The following is a 23,268-nucleotide window of genomic DNA, read 5'->3' as shown; positions in this document are numbered from 1 at the left end:
ATCCTACACGCCGCGGAGCAGCTGGTCCCGTGAGCCATGGCTGCTGAGCCTGCGCGTCCGGAGCCTGTGCTCCCCGGCGGGAGAGGCCACAACAGTGAGAGGCCAGGGTACCGCAACAACAACAAAAAATTACGAAAACTATAGATAATATTAACTCTCTATCACAAAAGGAAAGGAAACATTTAACTTTGATCCTTATTAGCCCATATATTTAGAATAATCATACAACAGACAAGACTTGAAGAAAAATTTTAAACTTAAAGAAAAGTTTTAGAGGCCAAAATTCTTGACTTCTTGCTTGACTTGTTCTAGATTTCCCTTTAAGAGAACATTTTCCCCTTTACAAAAACATTTTCTAAATTTAATATTTGTTCTCTGCTTATATCCGAAGTATCTATACTTTACAGGTAGTTCTTCATTATATGAAAATGCATATGTTAAAATTTTTACTTTAGATGGTAATTTATTATGAATCTGATTTTACAGAGGTAGAAACTGTGTTACTAAATTACTACTTCTTATCGATAAGTGCAAGCATATTAAAATCTATTTATTAAAGTTTGGTAATCTTATCTACACCAACAAAAAGAACCATCTCTTTATCATATGAGAATAATTCAAGTTGTAGCTCTTAATATGTTTACTTTAACCAAATTTCAAAAAACAAAAATTCCAGTGTAAATTTAGAAGGAGCTTTGCAAAAGGCTCTTCAAGTTCATAAGAACTGAATTTGACTTGTACTTCCTTATTAATGGAGAATAAAGAAAGGCTAGCTGAAGGCTGCTAACAACTTTGTAATTCTCTGAAAATGGCACTTGGGCTTGGGACACAGGACTAGTATTTCAGTGGAGGAATTTGGCAGTATAAAGTATAGACATTTTCTGTGGATCAGTCTTCATCTTAGTCAGCCCTTATTGTTCAAACAGGAACAGACTGGATCTCCTAGCAGATATAAGCATGAGGATTCATGTTTTTTAAAGTTTAAAACTAACACTCTGAACAATGTTGTATGTTCATTAAAAATATACATACTTAGTATTAAAGGCTAAATTAATTTCTTTTTTTGAAAGGATCTCCAAGTTTAAAAGTATTAGCCACTTTTCATAATCCCTTTTATTAAAACCATACAATAAATAATCTTATTTTCACCAAGACCAGTCTAAAGTAAGGAAGCTATGTAAAGTTACTTCTTAAACCCACAATTTCTACTTGTTATATTATAAGTTGCTTCTGGACCATTTCTTTTCTATAGGCATTATTTTACTATTTATTTTGCTTAGAATAAAATGGCAATCAGAGAACCTAAAATTGTGATTATTTGCCACTTGGCTTCTGACCATTCTCATCAGGCAACTTGGGAGACCTATGCAGCGCCAAATGAAGTTCTGCCCACACAATGTCTTGTGGTGGGTGATGAGAATGGCACATTGTCTGCCTAGTCCGAACAGAGGTCACAGCAGGGAGAGCATCTGCTAAGATAATGTGAATGAAGGAAACAACCATAATTGCCTCATTAAGAGATCTCTGGCCAAATAGTCACAAGAAGAAAGGAAACCACCCTAAAATTAGGTATATAATAAGGAAAATTTGGGGTAGAATTAAAAAATGCAGAATTCGGGAGACTTGGGTATTCCACTGGTTTTGCTAATTTTCTTAGTCACTGTATGAATGAATGGAAACGTGGATGCAACAGTTCAGTTATTCAACTCCAGCCCTTGCCAGTCATTAGTAAGAAGCAGAAGATGCAGATTCACAGCTGTCCAGGATACAAACAAATGTAAAATATAGGGTGGTGGGGAATTGCTTACAAGGGACCAAAACTTAGGAACTAAGATTTAAAGTCTATTTTGAAATTACAATGAAGAGCATACAGTCTAAGAACGGGAGGGAAAAAAGGAAAGGGAAAAAAGGAAATTGTCTCTGCTTAACCAATTTACTTTCTTCTGTTTTCTATCTCTATGTTTTAAAAATAGATTTTTCTTATGTCAATGGTATATAATTACAACTAAATCCTCAGTCACTTTAAATTATATATAATTGAATATATATTTCATTCAACTGCTGATAAAATTATTTCACAGTAAAAGCTAAGGTAAATATTTTCCCAATTTCGATTTAAATTAAGCATCTAAGCTGAATGAAAAACTAAAATGTATTGAAACTGTGACAAATTATTTTTGCATTTCCTGATATTTGGAGATTAAGCTTTATTAATTTGTATTATACAGTTAACATTGTATAAATAGAATCTTGTAGTGAATTATGATTATTAAATTTTTCTGATTCCAACAAACACAGTAAAATTAGCTTGTTACAACCACAAGCCAGGTTTAAAATAAGCAAACTATTTGATGACTTTGATGTTTTGCACCCAAAATGTGCTGGCTAATTTTTCCATTCCATTTACCATTCCGGTCTTTAAACTGCCTTAATCTCCTGCCCTCAGATGTTGACCTTGTAAGAATAGGGGTCATAGGTCAGAATAGACAGACCTCAAAGGATCTGGACTATCAATTCATGCCTGAGAGATTTCTCTTCCACAATAGGAACCTACTAAACAGCAAATTCCTAAATCTAATCACACAAGTATCAGGGTGAAACAGTTATTTATTGGAATTTGTTGATTTACATTTTTCAAACATCTCCTGCACCTAAAGAGCATTTTTCTTTTTCTTTTGGGAGCAGGTTCTGGGACATAATAAATATGAAAATAAAATCATTGAAAGAATTTTTAATATAAAACAGATATCCTTAATAAAATGGCACCATAAACCTGAGTACAGCTTTATTGTTTCCAGGAATGCTATGTGGATTTCAAAAATATAGAACTAGAATTCCTAACTATAAAGTACCTGGGAAACTTCAAATTATACCACAGAGATAATGAGTGTAAGAGATTATACTGCCACAGAGGTGGATGGGGAGGGAGTGGAGGAGGGTTACCACTAGTTAGTTTTGAGCTCTCTAAAGGAGAATGAGGGAATTAAATAAGTATTTTTTCTTTTTAATAAACAGGTGAAAATATATGATCCTTCAGTGAGGACAGACAAAAGCAAAATTCTTATGGCTTCCAAATCTTCTTGCAAATTAAAAAATTTGAAACCACAAAACTAGGACCCTGTAAAAATAACTCTTCTATCATACATCTTTAATTTTTTTAAAAAAGGCAAGTTCCCTCTTCTGAGCTGAGAATTTAGACATATAAAATGAGTTTCTATTTACATTCACTTTGGTCTTTCTGGCCATACATGGTAAATATAACATAATGTACCATTCTAACACCATTTTAACACTGGACTATAAGGAATGTCAAATTTCATAATCAGTTTTTAAGTCTAAATGAAGAGCATCTTAAAAATGATAAATTTACAAGTCTTTCTAACATGAACAAATGAATTTCCTATACTTCCATGCCAAAAGCAGTAATACGGAACATCATAACAATTAACCTTCTTTCTAAACAAAATACACTGAAAGTTCAACTCATGTAGAAAATCAAGAAGCTTACTCATGTGCTAATGCAGTGATGCAAATGTATTATTGCCTGAAATGGAATGAAAGCAATAGAACGTTGGTATTATTTTCTAAGTTATTTTAAAAATCTCAAGTCAACATTGTTGAAAGGGAACTTGCATTATTATGAATAGCACTTCTTGCACACTGCGGTTGGGTCAAAAGATGTGGAAGGTTGAGAACAAAGAAGACAGTCACTATGCTAGAAAAAAATTACAATAAAAAAGGAGGTTAAAAAAACCATAAATAAAAAACCACAAAATTATATGTATATATTTATACCTATCATGCATATATGCATTTCAAATATTTTTTTAAATTACACATATTTTTATTCTTTAATTATTAAGGATTAAAATAATTTAATCTACATAGAAACATTTCCAGACCATTTGTTTCAGTCCACATCATTTTTACTAATATAACACATATGTTAATACAAACTGAAATTTTATTATATAAAATATTTAATTCTATATTACAGGTTGACATAATTATTTCATATAAATAAGATAGTGACAAATAAATAAAATCCTCATTCTACTATCTTCCCCCACAATTTCATTCTGTTAGAAGTTACTTCTTTTTCCTCATAGTAAATTGTAGCTCTTTAAAGAATAAAAAGATACCAAAATATACGCCAGTTTTTCAGAATAAGAATAAAGTTTTAAAATCTTTTATTAACAACAACCTTCATGTTAGCATAAAGAGAGCTTTTATAAGGTCATTAAATCTCTTTACTCTTCTGATAATGAACATAAGAAAAAGTAAACAGCAAATATAAATCAAAAATTATTTCATTTAAAAATTTAAGAAAATATTTTAAACATAAGAGAATTTAAAAGTTAATATTTACTGCTATTATGTAGCTGGATGCTAGTAACAGCATACTAAATTCAGCAGAATTAAGACAATAAAAAAATAAACTCACTTTCTTTTGCAAATAGTTTACTTAAAATTAAGATAGAATCTTTAAAATTATTTTTTTATTTCTTGCCACAGAAACATAAATCTTCTCAAAAATATGATTCTTTATATAGATGTATATATATATAGAACAAATAAGTTCTCTTGAGTGACAAAACCAAATTTGAATTTGTTAAAATAAACATTTTAGAGCTTTAATTTTTAAACCTGAAATGACAGAAATTAAACTTTCTAACTTAAAAACATTTCAAGAGAAAAGATATAGTTTTCAACAGATGGTGTTTGAACAATTCATATTATTCACAGGCGAAAAATGAGCCTAGACCTCAACCTCACACTTCACACAGGGGAAAAAAACTCTGTGATTAATCAAATTTGGAGTTAATCAAAGATTTTTTAAACATGACAAAAAATAAAAGATTGATAAACGTCTTTATCAAAATTTAAAACTTTTGCTCTGTGGGAGATACTTAAGAGACTGGAACAATAAACCACAAACTCAGAAAAAATATTTGCAAATCATAAATCTAAGGACTTGTATCCACAATTTATATAAAGAGCTCTCAAAATGCAACAATAAGAATCCAGTTTTCTGGATTTTACAATAATAACTAATAGTAAGATAGAAATATTATAATATGCTATAATAAAAGTTATATGAATATATCTCTCTCTCAAAACATCTTATTGTATAAATTTAATGTCTTTCCCATTTTAACTATGCACTTATCATGCACTGTGGCCATAACTTTTGCAGCTTGGGATGCAACAGCAAGAGTATCACAAATTTCTTTTTCCTTCTTCACAATTTCACAGATAGAAGATTCCTTCATATCATATCTTAGCAACCTTAGCACATGATTTTTTTTTTCCTGATTAAGTCAAGACCTTTCTCCTTTTCACTTAGAAGAAGCACTTCGCGGCTGCTCTTTGGCATATCCAAATTGCCAGCAACACTACTCCTGTGCTTTGGAGCCATTATTAAGTAAAAAAAGGGTTATTTGAACACACACACTGCGATATCATGATAGTCAAACTGATATCCAAGATGGCTGCTAACTGACTAATGGACAGTGTATGCTGGACAAAGGGATGATCCAGGTCTGGATGGAACAAAGCAAATGGTGCAAGATTTCATCACACTACTCAGAACACTGCAGTTTAAAACTTACCAATTGTTTATTTCTGGAATTTTCCATTTAATATTTTTGACAACTGATGACCATGGATAACTGAAATCCCAGAAAGCAAAACTGTGGATAAGGGGGGAATACTATGTTGATACACTCAAAAGTTTGGATGAATTTCAAAGTCATTATGTTGAGTAAAAAGAGCTAATTTCAAAAGGTTACAAATGAACTAAGCCCAAATTAGGAGAAGGAAGAAAATAAAGACCACAGTGGAAATAAATGAAATAGAGACTAAAAAGACAATAGAAAAGATATATGAAACTAAGAACTGATATTTTGAAAAGATATACAAAATAGACAAAGCTTGAGCTAAACTTCAGAGAGAGAGAGGAAAAGAGAGAGAACCCAAATAAATAAAATTGGAAATGAAAGAGAAGACATTACACCTGATACAACAGAAATACAAAGGATTATAAAAGACTACCATGAGCAATTATAAACCAACAAATTGAATAAACTAAAAGAAATGGATAAATCTCAAGAAACATGCAATCTACCAAGCCTAGAACATGAAGAAATAGAAAATCTGAGCATACGAATTACTAGTAAGGAGACTGAATCAGTAATCAAAAACATCTCAAAAACAAAAAAGTCCACGACCACGTGGCTGCATTGGTGAATTCTACTAAATATTTAAAGAAGAATTAATATCAATCCTTAAACTCTTCGCAAAAACAGAGGAGGAGGGAACACTTCCAAACTCATCTTATGAGACCAGCATTACCCTGTTACTAAAACCAGACATGAATAGTATGAGAAAAGAAAATGACAGGTCAATATCCTGGATGAATATAGATGCAAAATCCTCAACAAACTATGAGAAAACCAAAATTCAACAATAGATTAAAAGGGTCCTACATCACTATCAAGTGGGATTTATTCCAGAAATACAAGGATGATTCAACATCTGCAAATCAATCAATGTGATATATATATACCATGTTAACAAAATGAAGGATAAAAACCATGATTATCTCAGTAGATGCAGAAAAAGCATTTGACAAAATTCAACATCTATTCATGGTAAGAACTTTCAATAAAGTAGGTATAGAGAATGTACCTCAACATAATAAGGGCCATATATGACACAGCTAACATCATACTATGGTGAGAAGCCGAAAACTTTCCTCTAAGATCAGAAACAACACAAAAACACCCATTCTTGACACTTGATTCACATAGTACCAGAAGAGCTAGACAGAGCAGTTACATAAGAAAAAGAAAGAAAAGCATTCCAAATTGGAAAGAAAAAATAAAATTGTCTCTACTTGCAGATAACATGGTATTGAACATAGAAACCTCCAAAGACTACACCAAAACAGTTAGAACTAAAAAATGAATTAAATAAATTTACAGGATAAAAACTCAATATACAAAAATCAGTTAATTTTTATATACTAACAACTAGCTATCAAAAAAGAAAATTAAGAAAACAACCCCATTTACAATTGCATGAAAAAGAATGAAAATCCCTAGGAATAAATGTAACCAAAGAGGTGAAATATCTATACACTAAAAATTACATGACACTGGTGAAAGAAAATGAATAATTTTAAAAAAAATTGAATAAAACACAAATAAATGGAAAGATTTCTGTGCTCATGGATTAGAAGAATTAATACTATTAAAAAGTCCATATCACCTAAAGTGATCTACAGATTCAATGCAATCCTTACTAAAGTTACAATGGACTTTTGCACAGAAATAGTACAAACAACCCTAAAATTTGTATGTAACCACAAAAGACCCAGAATAGCCAAAACAATCTTGAGAAAGTACAAAAATCTGGAGGTGTCACACTCCCTGATTTCTAACTGTACTTTGTAACTGCACTACAAAGCAATAGTACTCAAGCAGTACTCAAGCATTTGGCATAAAAACAGAAACATAGATTATGGAACAAAACAGAGAGCTAAGAAATAAACTCACACATATGTGGTCAATTAATTTACAACAAAGGAACCACAAATATACAATGCAGAAAGGATAGTCTCTTCAATAAATGGTGTTGGGAAAACTGGAGAGCCACGTGCAAAGGACTGAAACTGCACTACTACCTTACACCATACAGGAAAACCAATTCAAAACACTGAAAACTTGAACATAAGACCTGAAATATAAAACTCCTAGTAGGAAATATAAGCCTTAAGCTCTTTGACAACGGTCTTGGCAATTATTTGACACCAAAAGCAAAGGCAACAAAAGCAAAAACAAAAGCAAAAATCAAATGGAACTATATCAAACTAAAAAGCTTCTGCACAGCAAAGGAAACAATTAACAAAAAAGGCAACCTACAGAATGGGAGAAAATATTTGCAAATCATCTACCTGATAAGGGGTTAATATCCAAAGAATATAAAGGATTCATACCAGCGAAAAACAAACAAGCAATCCAATTTAAAAATGGGCAGAGGCCATTTACAATCACATCAAAAAGAATAAAGTACCTAAGCATAAATCTAACTAAGGAGGTAAAAGATCTGTAATCAGAAAACTATAAGACACTGATGAAAGAAACTGAAGAGGACGCAAACAGATAGAAAGATATACCATGTTCATGGATTGGAAGGATTAATATTGTTAAATGACCATAGTACCCAAGACAATCTACAGATTCAATGCAATCTCTATCAAAATGCCAATGGCATTTTTCACAGAACTAGAACAAATAATTTTAAAATCTGTATGGAAACACAAAAGACCCTGAATAACCAAAACAATCTTGAGAAAGAAGAATTGAACTAGAGGAATCATGCTCCCTGACTTCAGACTATACTACAAACCTACCATCAAAAGAGCATGGTACTGGCACAAAAACAGACACCTAGATCAATGGAACAGGATAGAAAGTCCAGAAATAAACCCACACACGGTCCATTAATCTATGACAAAGGAGGCAAAAATACACAATGGGGGCAAGACAGTCTCTTCAGTAAGAGATGCTGGGAAAACTGGACAACATGTAAAACAATGAAATTAGAACATTTTCTCACATCATATACAAAAATAAACTCAAAATGCATTAAAGACCTAAATGTAAGACTAGAAGCCATAAAACTCCTAGAAGAAAACACAGGGAGAACACCCCTTGACATTAACTCTAGCAATATTTTTTTGGATCTGTCTCCTAAGGCAAAGGAAACAAAAGCAAAAATAAACAAATGGGACCTAATTAAACTTAAAAGCTTTTGCACAACAAAGGATACCATTGACAAATGAAAAGACAACCTACTGAATGGGAGAAAATATTTGCAAATGATACAATTGAGAAGGTGTCAATATCTAAAATATATAAATAGCTCATAGAACTCAATATCAAAACAAACCAAACAATCCCATTAAAAATGAGCAAAATACCTGACTAGACATTTTTCCAAAGAAGACATACAGATTCACCATTGCTAATCATCAGAGATATGCAAATCAAAACCACCATGAGATGTTACCTCACACCTTTGTGGAAACTGTTTAAAGTTTTAAAATATATTACAGATGTATAGCATTTGTATATAGTATTTTACTTAGAGTAATGCCATCAAGGTCCAACCATGTTGCCACAAATGGCAAGATTCCATTCTTTTTTATGGCTGAGTAATAGTCCATTGTGTGTGTGTGTGTGTGTGTGTGTGTGCGTGTGCATATATTTCACAAGCTGAAAAAGATACTTCCTATATATTTGAGACAAACGATTACCATGATAAATATACAAAGAGAATGTGAGATAACAGGAAATACATATTGGTCTTTGCCCCTGGTTCCTGGCACAGAGCTCCTAAAACCCTTGTAATTTCCTAAGTGATAAGAACACTAGAAGCTCCTCTTTTTCTAATATCAGTCTTTGACCTCTGTTCCTGACACAGGGCTCCTGAAACCCTTGTAATTTCCTGGGTGATAGAAGAGTCTTCTGTTCTAATGAGGTGACACTGGGTGGGCTCCTGGATAGCTCCTGAGTGAGGGCTGATCACTGGAAAGACCAAGCTATGATTAGAAGCTTGGAATTTTCAGCCTCACTCCCAGTTTTCTTGAGAAGGAAAAGGGGTTGAAAATCAAGCCTACGTGATGAAGCCTCTGTAAAATCCCCAAAGTACAAAATGCAGAGGGCTTCCAGGTTGGCAAACATATCCACATTGGGAGGGTGAAGCACTCCAGCCTGCTGGGAACAGAAGCTTCTATGCTCGGGACCCTCAAGACCTCACTCTATGTATCTGTTTATCTGGCTGTCATCTGTATCCTTTATCTGCTGTTATCATAACCTTGATAAACTGGTAAATGTAAGCATTTCCCTGAGTTCTGAGAGCTGCTCTAGCAAATTAAACAAACCTGAGGAGAGGATCGTGGAAACCTCTGATTTGTAGCCAACTCAGACAGAAGTTGCGGGTAACCTGGGTTACTTGCAACTGGCATCTGAAATGTGGTGGGACAGCCTTGTGGGACTGAGCCCTTAACCTATGGGACCCGACATTATCTCCAGGTAGACAGTGCCAGAATTGAGTTAAATTGTAGGACACCCAGCTGGCATTGTGGAGAATTGCTTGGTGTGGGGAAAAACCTCCACAAATTTGGTGACCAGAAGTGAAGCAGTCTGTGTAAAAGTAATGGAGACACACAGGAGAGAAACATAATATGGAAGAACTGAGTTCTTCCCAGCATAGGAAAGAGGAAAACTGAGATTTTTTTTCTAAAGAGAGAAGTTAGAAATCAACAATAGCAAATGAACATCTCAGTGGAAAATAAGCACAGGACAAGAAACATGCAATTCACAGAAGAAAAAAATAAAAATGAAAATTAACATATAAAAATATATTTAACCTTAGTCAAAGGATGCAAAGAAAAAAAGTAAGCTGCATTTCTTAACCTATGTAATTGGAAAAGATTTAAGAGATGACATTATTCAATGAGCAGTCTCAATTTTAAAGGGGTTGTATACACTGGCCCTAACCATTTCTGAAGAGCAGTTTGGAAATAGATATCAAAATTTTTAAAGTGCATAGTTTTTGATCCAGATTTTTTCAGTACTAGGTATTTATCCCTTATGATATAATCAGACAATTTTAAAAAATGTACATATAAGGATTCTTACTAAGGTGTTACTGATAAATTTAAAATACTGGAAATAGCCTAAATTTAACAATTCAATTAATTTAACGTAGCCTTGTTTTAAATTTTGGTACATTCACACAGTGGGAATTTATGCAGGTGCTGAAGACTACCATGGAATGTTCCACCATACACTTCTAAGTGAAAAAAAATGCAAGTTTCAAAAATACTGCATACATATTATGATTCCCACCTGTAGTTAACATTTCCAGTGACTTTTTTATATTTGAATTTTCTGTAGTGAGTTATCTTTTCCAAACAGACAAAATAATAAACGTATTTTCATTTGAAAAAACAGGTGAGGTGTTGAGATGTACAGAGGGGCACCTCTGTCTGTTGGGAACTTCAACTTCCCATTTGTGGTCTCTGAACAGTCTGGTGGAAATAATGGTTGGGAGACTGTCTAGTGTGCAATACTGAAGGCTCAGTTAAGTATATTCTGCAGAGAGTTCAAGTTGCAAGATAGCCTATATTTCTGAGAAATTCGATTCAAATACTCAGTGGTTGCATTTTATTTTATTGTGGCTAGATTTAATAACATAATAAAAATATAAATTAAAATTTTAGAAATCTTTTCCAAATACAATAAACTCACAGGCTAACAAGGTAAAATGATTACCTGTCTCCCTTTGGTTTTCTTTTTTGTAGTGTCTTCCCTTTGGGTCTTCTTTCACTTCCTAAGCAGGGGCTCCCACCAGGTCCTGTTACCCGTATTGATTCAAGGCCTTTGGAAGATTTTTTAAATGTGAACTCCACTGGTTCTCCTTCTTTTAGGCTTCTAAATCCTTCCATGAATAATTTGCTCTGAGAAGAGCAGGGGAGGGAGGGAGAGAGAAAGAGAGATCATGATTATTAATGCTTTATAAATTATCTCTGTGATTTTAAGATTAACACAGCAAGATATCCCCAGTTATTCATTGCTAAGTATAAAATCTTTTTTTTTAAAGTTCAGTGAAAGGCATACCATTTAAAAGTTTCCTGTTGTAATGCTGACAGTGGGAGAATAAACTAATACCATTTTTAAAGGAATTTGGCAATACTTACAAAAATTTTAATGTGTATATTTTTTGACCCAGCAATTCCACTTCAAGGACTCTCCTATAGACATACTCACACAAAGGTCCCTCCACCCCCATCACACACAAAAACCTATAACAAAATTCACTACGGTACTGCTGCCTGGTAGAAAAATTACAGCTACCCTAAGGTCCATCAACGGGAAACTGATGAAATAAATGATAGTAGAGGTATATAATGTAACACTGTTGAGCCATTAAAAGATCTATATGTATTAATGTGGGGAAGATAAACACGTAATACTGATGAGTAAAAAAAGTAAGGATAAAGAACAGTGTGTCTACCATAACACCATCTATGTAGAGAAGTGTTTAAAAGATACATGTTTACTTATGTAGCAATGGGGTCTGGAACAATCGACAGCAAACCATGAACAGTCATTTTTCTCTAGTCCTTTTTTGGGAAAGTGGGGAAGCTTCTGGATACACACATTATTGTGTTGTTTGAACTTTCTTGTAATTTGAAAGATACTTAGTTTTTACCAAAAAAAAAAAAAAAAAAAGTTTCCTGATTGGAAAAGTGTAACTTTGGTTACAAATAATTGGCTCTTTCAATCTAACTCTTCATCAAAGTCAATGTGCCAATTCAAACTATATTAAAATAAGTAAATCATTCTAATTTTATTTATTTCTTCAAATCCCCTTGTGTACATCTTACAGATCTAATTTTGAGTACGATGTAGTTCTTTAAGACTTTTCTGAATTTGGGGTCAAAAGGAAGCAAATCTGAATATAGTAGGTAGGAGACCCTGGTTCAAGTCCAGTTCTTTAAGAAAACAGGCATGCAACTTTGAATGAGTCATTTCTCTCTTTTCTGTTTAATCCGTAAAATTAAGGAATTTGAGTTTCCCCTCATGTGTTCAGAGGAACAATGGTCCTGAAAAAGATTCCATGAAAAAAGGATCTGGTGGTCAAATAAGTTTGTGAATTGCTACACCTAGTTTCTTCTTAGTTGGATCATATTAGCATATTAAAGTCTCTGAGATTTCATACCCTCCCCAACCTCCACTGAAATAAAAATCTTGTTTAACTGTGTTTAACTCAGGAATTTCCCGACCTAATTGATCCCAGAGACCTTTCTTTATAACTACAGATGACTAACATACTTAAGGAAATGCTGGACCAGAAAAATCTCCACCCTTCCCAAGTCCATGACTCTAAAGGTAGGTAAATAATTACATATAACCAAATAATTACATGGAAAAGATAAAATCAACACTTCAAATTTCAATGCAAAAGGGGACTCTTCATTATGAAAGTAATACGGCACATGAAAACAGGGGTTTTAACCAGTTTCTAGTGCAGGTCGTCTGACACTGAGAAAGCCTGCACATGGAAGTGTAATTTGGCAGCACCTTTTCTGCTCCCTGATGCTGTGTAGGAATTAGAGAAAAAAAAAAATCACAACTGCCTACATGCTGTAAAATTTTTTTAATTATTGTTTTCAAAACTTTATATAATATTTCCAAATCTTCTATTTTTTTCTCCTAAGCTCTCTCCTCACTAATTATAAACAGTCCTTTGCTTTCATTTCCTTTCTTACTCCCTACTCTAAAAAGTGCAGATTATCAAATCAGATGAAGTGGCGCATAGGGTCAACTACTGCAATTAAGAGAAGGGAGGGATAGCAGTTTTAATTAGAGCTATCATATGTTCATGCTTTGTTTCTATAATCAAAATTCTGTCACTTATTTCCTCATAGTTCCTAGTGTACTGGCACACTTGATTTCATTTTCCATTATTACAATTTTTGATAGGTATCATTTGTAAGTGAACTGCATTTCTGAATCTAAAGTAAAATCTTGCTCTCTGGCTATTCTTCACGATATTCTGAAAGAATACTTTTTCCCCCATTCTGTCATATACTCCCCTCCTTCCCCAAATGAGTACATAAGGCAATTTAGATTCACAGTAATTGACAATAATAATAATAATATCTGTAAGAAACTATAATGGCTTTGCAAGAAAAGGACAAGAATTCACAGAGAATATTCTATCTTTGCTATTACACCAAAATTGCTGCTCCATAAGTGGGAAAGATTTGTTAAAGGTGGGGAATTAGCTTATTTTATTTCTTCACAAAAATCAACTTCTCCCCTTGCCTTGGCAATTTTTATTAAAGGTGCCTCCATTTTTCCAGTCATACTGGTTCCAATCCTTAGTTTTACCCAACCATTTACTGAATCAGGTGCATTCTTACTTTCATCTGCCCCAACCATTTCATTGGATTGCCACTGCCCTACTTCTGGTCCTAACTATTTCCTACCTGGATGAGTGTAATAGTTTCTTCATTGCTATTTCAGCATCAACTCTCCTCCCTACTCCTTAGCATCTTCCACACCTGCATATCTTCTCTGAATAAATCTTAGCCTGTTGGTCTCCTGTCTCAAAAATCTACAATACTTCCGTTAAATTGTAGGTAAGACCACTCATAATGTTACCTCTAGGTATATTTTCCACTTGCTTTCCCATTACTCTAATAAAGCTGGCTGACTTGTACTTCCCTAAGCACATTTCACGTTTTCTCATCTCTGTACTCCAACTTAGGCTGGTGGGGATGCATTTCTCTCTTAGTCATAGCTGTCTATCAAAATCTTACTCAAGATTCAAGGCATAATTCATAGGATCCTTTTTGCAATCATCCTCAATTGCCCAAGTTGGAAATTCCCTCCTCTTTCACTTAATTGATTCTTGTATATAGTTTTTATAATACACTGCTGCGTAATGCAGATATCTGTGTATGCCTTACTTTTATTTGCTCTTGTGGATTTTTCTTCTCCTGAAGGTCAGGGACTGTGATATATATCTTAGTATTTCCCAAAGGACTTAGCCTAATGCCTGCAAACAGCTATCATTCAATAAGTACTTAAAAGAATCATAGATTTAGCATCAGTAAGATCATTAATCATTATTTAGTCCAACTCCCACTTGAAAAAAAAAGGTGGACTGAACTCTAAGGGGTTAAGCTCATGCCAAGTCAAATTTCCCAGCTCCTACTTCTGCTACATAAAATAACTTCTACTTTTAGTGTCAAGGTGACACTGTGCATGATACCTTTGGAATAAAATGCTGATAGGATTATAATGGTTCGTGGTAATAACGTTATTCTCTGACTCCATTCAGAAGTTAATATGGATCTATTTTTCTTGTTCTTCCTTCTTCCAATATTCTCTAATCACTCTCATTGCTATGCCTCACAATTCATGATGCTCTGCCTATGAGAACCAAGAATGCAGATTTATGTAGATTTTTGCTCAATCTACATGTAAGACTTTCATAAGGCGAGCCATTTGGTGTTTGGGCTTACACTGTCATCTGCAACATTTGTTTGGACAAAATAGACGTTTATCTTCTACAGGAAAGAATCGCAATTACTGAATGAATAAATGAACAAAGAAATGACCAAATGATTGTAGAAGCATTTAGAAGCTGCTGACATGCCTGCAAAGGTATCAGGCACTTACAAAGGGAACAGGCCAATTTTGAATGTGCACATATTAACTCATCTAACACCTTTAATTTGTGTTCCTCTTCCTCCAACCAAATAAGGTTCCTCTTTCTCCCACTTCCCTTTATTCCAAAATTTAAAATTCATTTTGGAAAAAATTTATTTCAGAATTATAAAAACACTGACTCTCAATTTCCTTGCTATACTCCTTTTCCTCCTCCCAATCATTTTTTTTTTTTTTTGCGGAACACGGGCCTCTCACTGCTGTGGCCTCTCCCGTTGCGGAGCACAGGCTCCGGACGCGCAGGCCCAGTGGCCATGGCTCACGGGCCCAGCCGCTCCGCGGCATGTGGGATCCTCCCGGACCAGGGCACGAACCCGTGTCCCCTGCATCGGCAGGCGGACTCTCAACCACTGCGCCACCAGGGAAGCGCCCCCCCCCCCAATCATTTTCTTAAAGAGGAGAACCTTGTTCTCATAAATCCTCCCTCATTTTATTTATTTATTTTGGCTGCACCACGCAGCATATGGGGTCTTAGTTCCCCGTCCAGGGATCGAACCTGCACTCCCTGCAGTGGGAACTTAGAGTCTTAACCACTGGACTGCCAGGGAAGTCCCACCTCCCAATCATTTTCAAAGAATGACAGGAACATGGAGTCAAACAACAGTGGTCCAAATACTAAACTTTATTTGCCAAGTATTCTACCCAAGGTTCCAATTAGTAATGAGATTACTTATCTCTTTTGGCACACGTTTTTTCTCTCCAACTCGATTAGGAAAGCAATAAAGTGTTGATACAGTTTTATACTTGATTCTCCTTAGAAGTAAGAGTATATTTTCTTCTCTAGGAAACATAAGCTGACTTCCAATTTAAGATGGCAGGCTGAATAAACATGTCTCATGTTCCTCTTTAAAAGGCATCAAAACTACAATAAAATAATAAAAAGAAATAAATTCACAATAAGGAAGAGAATAAGGCGGGTGCCATCAAGACAAAGCAAACTTCAAGAAATTTCTGGAAGTTAGAAAGACTGATGACTGGTCAACTGAGCTGAAGGAGCCATACCCTAGGAAAACTAATAAAAGGAGCTGCAGAAGTAGGAACCAGCATTCCTAACAGAACACAGAGAGACTGTGCTGAGACGCTACATGTACAACGAAAACAGAAGGATTAATGGAAAGTTTGTATATGGACTAGATGCCCGTTTCATTTTCCCACCCCTATTCCCACCTACACATGTGAAAACAGGCAAACAATACCCCAATGCAAATAATGTGAGGCCCTTCTCTTAAGAGACTGAAGGAAGTATCTAGACAACTTGTGAAAAACTGGATCCTACACACAAACCTCTATTCATTCCGACAATTAGGAAGCCACAGGTGCAAGAGCTGTCTCCCTACCCACTCAACCTTAAATCATTCCTATCCCTCATTCTTACCCCTCATTCATATACCTGAAGGGTCAACCAAGAATCACAAAACACGCAGCATAATGAAGAAAAGCCAAGATAAATAGGGAACAAAAGAAATTTTATCCACCACCTAATTAATATCTCTACAGATATTTGAGACAATATCAATAAAACAAGAACAAAAACAATCAGAGAATTTTAACAATACTCTCAGACAATTAAAAAAAAAATTGAGTTGGAAATAAAAGTTTAGAAAATCTCTCAGCACATAGGATAAACGGACCCGCTCAAATGAAATATACCCAAACCTTGGATTAGAGGTCCTGGGAAAGAAAATACAGAAGATGGAGGAGATAAATTATTAAATTATTATTATTAAATGAATAGTATGAGAAAATTTCCCAGAGCTAAAGGGAATGCCAAGGAGAGGCCTATACTGGGTGAAGCATATTTTATGGAATACGTATTATGGAAGCTTTTACACACGAGGTACATTTCTCCTTGCATGAAGAGAGAGTGAGATTTCAATGGAGAGTGAAAACAGTAATCCAAACTGAGCTAATGGCTTAACCTTATGCTTGTACAGCAGGATACTTAGCAGATATCTGGGGAAGGGAAGAAGCTTACTTTAAGTATATTAGTGTGAAGAGGGTGACCATAAATGAGGCTGGAAAACGCAAGTTAGAGCCAGAAAATGGAATTTATTTATTGATATCCTAAGCATTTTATTCTGTATAAAATAAACACCTACTGATACGTTTTGCTTTCATAAGTTGCAAGATCAAATCTGTGTTTTAAAAACATATCACCTTTTTGGCAATACCATGGATGTGTGGAGACATGAGGATTGTATGTCTGTTACAGGGGATGCCTGTTACAAGGTAACTGTCATAGTCTTAGCAAGAGATGGTTACAAATAAACTAAAAATGAAAGGAGGAATTGGTTTTGCAAAATACATTCTGAGCCATACATATCACCTGCTATAAATTATTACTTGCCCCATGGAAAAATTTATTGGTAAATGGATAGTGATGTTGTACAAACGTCTTTGCAAGACTGCTCCAAGTGCTTCATCACAGAAATGATTATCTAACACTGTCGGCTGGAAGACAACAACACTAAAAATCAAAATCTGGCATTTTTTTTAACCACCACTCCTTGAACAGGCCAATTGATACCTCTTTTTATTTTTTTTAACATCTTTATAGGAGTATAATTGCTTTACAATGGTGTGTTAGTTTCTGCTTTATAACAAAGTGAATCAGCTATACATATACATATACATATATCCCCATATCCCTTCCCTCTTGCGTCTCCCTCCCACCCTCCCTATCCCACCCCTCTAGGTGGTCACAAAGCACCAAGCTCATCTCCCTGTGCTATGCAGCTGCTTCCCACTAGCTATCTATTTTACATTTGGTAGTGTATATATGTCCATGCCACTCTCCCACTTCGTCCCAGCTTACCCTTTCCCCTCCCCATGTCCTCAAGTCCATTCTCTACGTCTGTGTCTTTATTCCTATCCTACCCCTAGGTTCTTCAGAACCTTTACCTTTTTTAGATTCCATATATATGTGTTAGCATATGGTATTTGTTTTTCTCTTTCTGACTTACTTCATTCTGTATGACAGTCTCTAGGTCCATCCACCTCACTACAAATAACTCAATTTCGTTTCTTTTTATGGCTGAGTAATATTTCATTGTATACATGTGCCCCATCTTCTTTATCCATTCATCTGTCGATGGACACTTAGGTTGCTTTCATGTCCTGGCAACTGTAAATAGGGCTGCAATGAACACTGTGGTACATGTCTCTCTTTGAATTATGGTATTCTCAGGGTATATGCCCAGTATTTGGTCTATGGTAGTTCTATTTTCAGTTTTTTAAGGGACCTCCATATTGTTCTCTACAGTGGCTGTATCAATTTACATTCCCACCAATGGTGCAAAAGGGTTCCCTTTTCTCCACACTTATTGTTTGTAGATTTTTTTGATGATGGCCATTCTGACTGGTGTGATGTGATACCTCATTGTAGTTTTGATTTGCATTTCTCTAATGGTTAGTGATGTTGAGAATCCTTTAATGTGTTTGTTGGCAATCTGTATATCTTCTTTGGAGAAATGTCTTTTTAGGTCTTCTGCCCATTTTTGGATTGGGTTGTTTGTTTTTTTGATATTGAGCTGCACGAGCTGTTTGTATATTTTGGAGATTAATCCTTTGTCAGTTGCTTCGTTTGCAAATATTTTCTCCCATTCTGAGGGTTGTCATTTTGTCTTGTTTATGGTTTCCTTTGCTATGCAAAAGTTTTTAAGTTTCATTAGGTCCCATTTGTTTATTTTTGTTTGATACCTTCTTGATAGTTGACTTACTCTAATGATAACAATAGACTTAAGTGATTCACTTCATTGTTAGGCAGAATAATAAGAATATAATTAAAATTAAGTTGTAGAAGAATTTCAGTCCAATAAAGCTGGGTGATACAGATATGTTAGAAAAAAAAATTCTGGAATATCAGATAATATTAGGAGGCTAAAGAGCTGAAAATTCAAATATATTCTGCTTTTCAATATTTTAATATATTTTTCTGAGAAAAAGAGTATTTTTTTCTAAGGTATCAGTGGAAAAATATACAATGAGTGAAGGGCAGTTAATTAGTACACAATATGCAGCAAACATATTACATAATATGCATGAATAACGGTTAAGACTCTTAAGGACTATATGCTTTTTTTAAAAAATAAACTTGTTTGTTTGTTTATTTATTTATTTATGGCTGCATTGGGTCTTCGTTGCTGCACACAGGCTTTCTCTAGTTGTAGCGAGCAGGGGCTACTCTGCGTTGCAGTGCGCGGGCTTCTCATTGCAGTGGCTTCTCTTGTTGCGAAGCATGGGCTCTAGGCATGCGGGCTTCAATAGTTGTGGCACGGAGGCTCAGTAGTTGTGGCTCCTGGGGTCTAGAGCGCAGGCTCAGTAATTGTGGCACACAGGCTTAGTTGCTCCACAGCATGTGGGATCTTCCCGGACCAGGGCTCGAACCCGTGTCCCCTGCATTGACAGGTGGATTCTTAACCAATGCGCTACCAGGGAAGTCCCCAAGGACTATATGCTTTTGATCTACATGTCAAGATACCCCAGGAATCATTAAGCCTGAGGTATGTATAAGAACACAACAAAAATATCACTGGACTAAGTATTAGGAGGTCTGGGACTTAGTCTTGGCTCCAACAACTAGTGTGTTACACAACGATAGACAAATTGCTTACAGTTGGGTGGGTCTCCTTCTTTTCTTTCTGTTATAGAACACAAATCTCTATCCTTTCTTAAAATACGTATTTTTAATTCTATGACTTCACTCTGTCTATGCAGACAGAGATCGAAATGAACGAGTAACTATTTTTTAGTCAATGCTAAAATTTCCCTTTACGCGTTCTCGAGATTTTAGTCCTTACTTAACTCAAATCCCTTAAGAAAACAGAAGCTAAAAGAAATATGGTGGCCTGGTAGAAGTCAATGTTTACTGAGCTTTATGTAAATAGATAAAATCCAGTTTAGCCCCAGTCAAATTACTAAATTTCACATAAATAGGATTAAAAATAATGAGATTTTTATACTTTTCTTGATATTGAAGTAAATCCTAACTAAGTCCCTTCATCTGGCCTGTACTTCAAAACTGAGAAGGGTACACTAAAACTGGCAAAACTGCTGGAATGGTATTTAAAGTGACATAATGGAAAGCAGGCAGGGATTAAAGTTGGATTTCAATACTGGTTTGAATCCTAATCCTACTACTTACAACCTCAAACTGCATGACCAGAGACATGTTAAAAAACCCTGTGCTCCAGTTTCCTTATCTATCGACTGGGGATAATAATATCTTCAAGGAATAAAAAATGTCTACTACAGTTATTGCTAGATTCTAAATAATTAATATAAAATGCCTCGAACAGTGCTTAGCAGACTGAATAGCAGCTCAATAAATGGTTTATACTATTTTTGTAAGTATCCAGGTCTGCCTATGGGAGAGAGGTAAGAGAAAACAAACAGGTTCAAGAACCTATTAAAAACAGGCACTGTCTGCACTACAGTAAAACAGCATGGTACTGGCACAGAAACAGACATATGGATCAATGGAACAGAATAGAGAACCCAGAAATAAACCCACATACCTATGGTCAATTAATCTTCGACAAAGGAGGCAAGAATATACAATGGAGAAAAGACAGTCTCTTCAGCAACTGGTGTTGGGAGAGCTGGACAGCCAACATAAATCAATGAAGTTAGAACGCACCCTCACACCATACACAAAAATAAACTCAAAATGGCTTAAAGGCTTAAATATAAGACACGACACCATAAAACTCCTAGAAGAGGACGTGGGCAAAACATTCTCTGACATAAATCATACCAATGTTTTCTTAGGTCAGTCTCCCAAGGCAATAAAAATAAAAGCAAAAATAAATGGGATCTAATCAAACTTATTAGCTTTTGCACAGCAAAGGAAACCATAAACAAAATGAAAAGACAATCTACAGACTGGGAAAAAATATTTGCAAACAATGCAACCAACAAGGGCTTAAATTTCCAAAATATACGAATAGCTCATACAACTCTATAACAAAAAAACAAACAACCCAATCAAAAAATGGGCAGAAGACCTAAAGAGACGTTTCTCCAAAGAAGATATACAGATGGCCAATAGGCACATGAAAAGATACTCAACATTACTAATTATTAGAGAAGTGCATATCAAAACTACAATGAGGTATCACCTCGCAGCAGTCAGAATGGCCATCATTAAAAAGTCTACAAATAATAAACACTGGAGAGGGTGTGAAGAAAAGGGGACCCTCCTACACTGTTGGTGGGAATGTAAATTCGTGCCCCGGTGCCCCGGTCCGGGAAGATCCCACATGTCGCGGAGCGGGCTGGGCCCATGAGCCATGGCCGCTGAGCCTGCACGTCCGGAGCCGTGAGAGCCACAACAGTGCGAGGCCTGCGTACCCCAAAAAAAAAAAAAAAACTAAACTAAAAATAGAGTTGCCATATGACCCAGCAATCCCACTCTTGGGTGTATATCTGGAGAAAACTTTAATTCGAAAAGATACATGTACCTGCTATGTTCATAGCAGCACTATTTATAATAGCCAAGACATGGAAGCAACCTAAATGAATGGATAAATAAGATGTGGTATATATATGGAATACTGCTCAACCATAAAAAAGAATGAAATAATGCCATTTGCAGCAACATGGATGGACCTAGAGATTAAGAAATTATCATACTAAGTGAAGTATGTCAGACAAAGATAAATACCATATATCACTTATATGTGCAATCTAAAATATGACACAAATGAACCTATCTATGAAACAGAAACAGACTCACAGACATAGAAAACAAACTGACGGTTACCAAAGGGAAAAGGGGTTCAGGGAGGGATAAGTTAGGAGTTTGGGATTAGCAGATACAAATTGCTATATATAAAATAGATAAACAACAAGGTCCTACTGTACAGCACAGGGAACTATATTCAATATCCTATAATAAACCATAGTGGGAAAAAAAAATCACAGGCACTGTCTGAATGCTTTCATTTGATCCAACCTACCCTTACCCCTGACACCCACTTGGCAAATGTCTGCACATAACTGAGTTTCAGTTTAAACACGATCTCATCTTCAAACTCTTTCATGACATTCTTGAGCAAATATAGGTACTTCTTTTTAATTATATATGGCATACTTCACCATTATAACACCTACCATACTGTAATTTTTCATTTACATCCCCTAAAAGCTAAAACCATCCCTGAAACACAGCGGGTGCTCAGTATATATTCAAGGCAGAGGAAGAGAATCAGGGTGGTGGGGAGCAAAGGAAAGAGGTGGGGAGGAAGGACAAAGTAGTATGACTTTGTCTCTTTTAGATGAGGACACTGAGAGGTCAAATCTGATGAATGGTAGAGCCAGGACTCAAAGCCAGATCATTTGACACCAAAAGCCCTTGTATACCATGATGCCTAGTGTAACATTCTCCAGAATATTTCAATTGTCCCTCAACACCAAGGTCTCAACATTAGGTTTAGAATCTTGAAGCTGCAGGCCTCTGGCAGACCTCCCTACCCAACTCATGCTCATCTTTTACCCCTTAATTGTTCTGCCTAACTCTTATTAAAAATTTGCTGTAAAACTTCTTAGCTGATACATTGAATTGTAAGTATTCGACACTTTTATCGTTGTACATCTTATTTTTATTGCGTTCCTTTGAAAATTAGAAGTACTTAATACATGATGGCTAAATTAAAAAATTTTTAAATATCCCAATTGAATCTAACCTTCAATGATATTCATGTTTCATCAAACTGAAAGAATTCTACATTTCTTTTATATATTCATAATTATTATATTATATATTATAGTACATATTTAGATTAAGTATATATTATATATTTAGATATAATTATATATACATATAAAAAAACACTTCTAAGGGCTTCCCTGGTGGTGCAGTGGTTGAGAGTCCGCCTGCCAATGCAGGGGACACGGATTTGTGCCCCGGTCCGGGAGGATCCCACATGCCGCGGAGCGGCTGGGCCTGTGATTT

General features: G+C 35.2%; 1 protein-coding gene across 3 annotated transcripts in view; it reads right to left on the bottom strand.

Annotated features, from left to right (window-relative positions):
* LIN28B (lin-28 RNA binding posttranscriptional regulator B) overlaps positions 1 to 23,268 on the bottom strand; it is a 116,154-nt gene that overhangs the window by 38,915 nt on the left and 53,971 nt on the right. For all 3 annotated transcript variants that reach the window (XM_024755722.1, XM_024755705.1, XM_024755713.1), the window contains exon 3: positions 11,346 to 11,530. In XM_024755722.1, coding sequence (XP_024611490.1) covers positions 11,346 to 11,530 — 185 coding nt within the window. The remainder of the gene's footprint in view (positions 1 to 11,345; positions 11,531 to 23,268) is intronic.

Source organism: Neophocaena asiaeorientalis, unplaced genomic scaffold (assembly GCF_003031525.2).
Source record: "Neophocaena asiaeorientalis asiaeorientalis breed wild unplaced genomic scaffold, Neophocaena_asiaeorientalis_V1.1 scaffold105, whole genome shotgun sequence".
Lineage (NCBI taxonomy): Eukaryota > Metazoa > Chordata > Mammalia > Artiodactyla > Phocoenidae > Neophocaena > Neophocaena asiaeorientalis.
The sequence above is the reverse complement of the archived record's forward strand: the minus strand, read 5'-3'. Positions and strand labels throughout refer to the sequence as shown.